Below are 4217 nucleotides of genomic sequence, written 5' to 3'. Positions count from 1 at the left end.
CTTGAGGTCAGGAGTTCGAGACCAGCCTGACCAACATGGTGAAACCCTGTCTCTACTGAAAATACAAAAAAATTAGCCGGGCATGGTGGTGGGTGCCTGTAATCCTAGCCCGACCTGAATTTCACTCTAGATCCAAACATTTTAAACATTACTTCATCCAGCACTTCTGTGTGAGAAGGGGGATGGAGATGTCTGTGTCCACCCAGTTCTGCTGTCCTAATGAGACGTGCCCCTATCTGTCTTGTTCACAGCTAAGTCACCAGCATTCAGAACAAACCTCAACACAGAGGAGGTGCTCAGTTGGTATTTGTTGAAGGAATGAATATTCTTCACTTTATAGACAAGAAAACTGAGGTCACGAGGCAAAGCAAGCACTGAAACTCCCAGTCATTCAGCATCATGCAGTCCTTTGGTTGGTTATCTGCAGGAATCTGGTCGGCAGCCCTGAATGGAGACCTGGGCCGAGTGAAGCATTTAATCCAGAAGGCTGAGGACCCGAGTCAGCCCGACTCAGCCGGGTACACTGCACTGGTGAGCCAAGGAGGAGCACAGGGTCAGGAGACAGAAGCGTTCACTCAGGAGACGCCTGCTCTGTGAGGAGGAGGATTGATGGTTAACTTTTACCTCCTCCCTCCCTTTCTTCTCTTCCAGCAAAATTTCTCTTTTTAAGCATCATATGAACCTGGATTTTTTAAATTAGCGTGAGAGCTTTACATCAGTGATTTAGGTTTGGTTTTGTTTTGTTTTGAGATGCAGTCTCACTCTTGTTACCCAGGCTGGAGTACAGTGACGTGATCTCAGCTCACTGCAACCTCCGCCTCCCAGGTTCAAGCGATTCTCCTGCCTTAGCCTCCCGAGTAGCTGGGACTACAGGTACGCGCCACCACATCCAGCTAATTTTTGTATTTTTAGTACAGATGGGTTTTCACCATGTTGGCCAGGCTGGTCTCGAACTCCTGACTTCAGGTGATCCATCTGCCTCGGCTTCCCAAAGTGCTAGGATTATAGGTGTGAGCCACTGCACCCAGCCAGTGATTTAGTTTTATTTTCGTAACAATTCTGTGAGATAGGAATGATCATTTTCCCCATTTTTCAGTTGGACAAACTCAGGTTAGGCATGCAGAAGCTTGCCCGGGTCACACGACTGCTGGGGGTGGAACCTGAGATGACTCCAGGCCCCTCGCTGCAGGGGGGGCACGCTCTCACCTCTCCACCACCCTTGTCCCCTGCCTGGCTTCTCCCGTCTGACCTCGGTCTCTGTTCCCTGCAGCACTACGCCAGCCGCAATGGGCATTACGCCGTGTGCCAGTTCCTGCTGGAAAACGGAGCTAAGTGTGATGCCCAGACCCACGGGGGTGCCACTGCTCTGCACCGAGCCAGCTACTGCGGGCACACTGAAATCGCGCGGCTCCTGCTGTCACATGGGTCCAACCCCAGGGTGGTGGATGACGACGGCATGACCAGTCTGCATAAGGTGGGCCCGTTCCCCCTTCCAAAAATGTTCTTTCCTTGAAGTTATAACATGTTCATGTAGAAAACATGGGGAAAACAGGAAATCAGAGAAGACAATTAAAATCATTTGTAATCCCCTTGCCCATCTGTCATCACTTTAGGACTAATGGATAAATCTCCAGCCTTTTCTTCTGAGCGTGTAAATTAAAATGTCCCGTGGCGCTTCAGTTTTCTTACCCTTAGAGACATGGCATGCAGCCTTCCTCAGGTAGTTTTCTGAAACTTATGCATACTCTTGCCTGTCCCTGGAGTCCACTTGCTATATGCTAGCTGGAGTGATCATTTAAAAACTCTTTCTAGCTGGAAATACCTACACATGGTGAACAATCTGAAGAGTCAACAAGGCATGCCATGAAAGCCAGTTTCCCTCCCACCCAGCTCCTCATCCCTCAGCCTTCTAGGCCCATCCTTTGAGGCATTCACTTTACCGATTGTTTTTCCTTTTTTGTGAGGAATGGGGTCTCACTGTGTTGCCCAGGCTGGTCTCAGACTCCTGGGCTCAGTTGATCCTCCTGCCTCTGCCTCCCTAAGTGCTGAGATTACAGGTGTGAGCTACCCTGCTCAGCCACTTGACTGAGTTTGCAGGCACCTTTGAGAGGCGGTCTATGCATGTGTGGCATATGTGTATAGATCATATATGTGTAAATCTAGTCCCCTCTTGCCCCTTCTTTGATTTCCCCCGGGAGCGATGGTTTAAAGCAGTTCTGATCACGCCACGCCCCCACCTGGAGTCCTTGATGTTTTGCTTTTTCCAGGTCCGTGAGTTACTGTGACGGTTTCCTGGGGTTCGCTCCTGCCCCCTTCTCCAGTTTGTTTTTTTTTTTTCCTTTTTTGTCTTTTTTCCCCATCCCTCCAGTTTTCTCCTGAGCTCTTATCCCCGGTCTGTTACACTCAGAGGCCCTACTAATCATTTTTCTTTTTTCTTCTCTCTTTTTTTTTTTTTTGAGACAGGATCTCGCTCTGTCACCCAGGTTGGAGGGCAGTGGCATGATTACAGCCCACTGCAGCCTCGACTTCCTGGGCTTGAGAGATCCTCCCACCGTAGCCTCCTGAGTAGCTGGGACTATACATGCCTGCACCACCATGGCCAGCTATTTTATTTCATTTTATTTTAGAGACAGGGTCTCACTTTTTCACCCAGGCTGGAGTACACTGGCACGATCACAGCTCACTTGTAGCCTCGACCTCCTGGGCTCAAGCAATGCTCCCACCTCAGCCTCCCAAGTAGCTGGCACTACAGGCACATGCCACCATGCCTGGCTAATTTTTGTAAAAACAGCTTCACCACATTGCCCAGGCTTTTAAAATAATCATTATTAGTAGTAGAGACAGGGTCTGTCACTCTCCTCGACTCCTGAGCCCTAGCAGTCCTCCCAAAGTGTTGGGATTACAGGTGTGAGCTACCACATCCAGCCATTTTAATTTTCTGGAACCTACTGCTCTGTCCCCCCAGAGCCATGTATAACAAGTTGTCCCCTGTCTGGGTACCTCTGCCCTCGCGTTTGTTATCTGACTTGTTTCTGCCCTTTTCTGTGGATCTCGGCTCACATATCACACCCCGCGAGAGCCTTTCCTGATCCCTAGACACGGTTAGCTCACTTGGATGTATGCCTAGCTGTACGTACCATGGGCTCAGCTTTTCCTAATTCCTCTACCCCTGGAATTCCCTGTTTGGGGTCTGCGTGTCTCAGTAGAAACAGCTGGGGCTTTGCCCTGTTTAAATTGTTGTAGCTGGACTGGGCGCAAAGCTCACACCTGGAATCCCAGCACTTTGGGAGGCCACGGCAGGCCGACTGCCTGAGTCCAGGAGTTCAACGCCAGCCTGGGCAACGTGGCAAAACCCATCTCTACTAACAATACAAAAATTAGGCCGGGCATGGTAGCTCACACCTGTAATCCCAGCACTTTGGGAGGCTGAGGCGGGCAGATCATCTGAGGTCGGGAGTTCAAGACCAGCGTGGCCAACATGGAGAAATCCCGTCTCTACTAAAAATACAAAATTAGGCAGGTGTGGTAGCATGTGCCTGTAATCATAGCTACTCAGGAGGCTGAAGCAGGAGAATCACTTGAACCCGGAAGGCAGAGGTTGCGGTGAGCCGAGACTGCGCCCTTGCACTCCAGCCTGGGCAACAAGAGCGAAACTCCGTCTCAAAAAAAACAAAAAAAAGCCAGGTGTGGTGGCACACACCTGTAATTCCAGCTCCTTGGGAGACTGAGGCATGAGAATCACTTGAATCTGGGGGGTGGAGGCTCTAGTGAGCTGAGATCGTGCCACTGGGCTCCAGCCTGGGTGACACAGAGATATCCCGTCTCAAAAAAAACCCAAAAAAACATTGCAGGCTTAGCACTTAGCACAGATGCCCAGTGAATACAGGCTGACTGAAGAGCTGAATGTTGGGTTTTTTAAAAAATCCTTGCCAATTGGATAGACAGATTGTTTTTAATGATGTTGCTCAGACATTTTCCTGCTACAGCTCACATGGTGGATGTAAACAGCCAGGATGCTGTTGTGGGTATCCTGACTGGTGTTACTGTAGTTAGGTGCATCTCTGTCCTATTTTCTGTCATGCAGATAATGCAAATGTGAGATACGTGCGTTTTTCTTTATTGTGTTTTTGTTTTGTTTTGTTTTATTTTTTTGAGATAGAGTCTTATTCTGTCGCCCAGGCTGGAGTGCAGTGGCACAATCTCAGCTCACTGCAACC

The 4217-nt window shown here is 49.4% G+C and overlaps 1 protein-coding gene across 1 annotated transcript in view; it reads left to right on the top strand.

The window, feature by feature from the left end:
* The first annotated feature begins 399 nt into the window (after nt 1-399).
* The window catches only part of ANKRD39 (ankyrin repeat domain 39), a 6402-nt gene continuing 2584 nt past the window's right edge, over nt 400-4217 (top strand). The window contains exons 1-2 of the mRNA XM_011956647.1: nt 400-531; nt 1271-1474. Coding sequence (XP_011812037.1) covers nt 400-531; nt 1271-1474 — 336 coding nt within the window. The remainder of the gene's footprint in view (nt 532-1270; nt 1475-4217) is intronic.

This window comes from Colobus angolensis, unplaced genomic scaffold (assembly GCF_000951035.1).
Source record: "Colobus angolensis palliatus isolate OR3802 unplaced genomic scaffold, Cang.pa_1.0 Scaffold42, whole genome shotgun sequence".
In the NCBI taxonomy this organism is placed as follows: domain Eukaryota; kingdom Metazoa; phylum Chordata; class Mammalia; order Primates; family Cercopithecidae; genus Colobus; species Colobus angolensis.
This window is presented reverse-complemented; position numbering and strand designations above follow the sequence as displayed.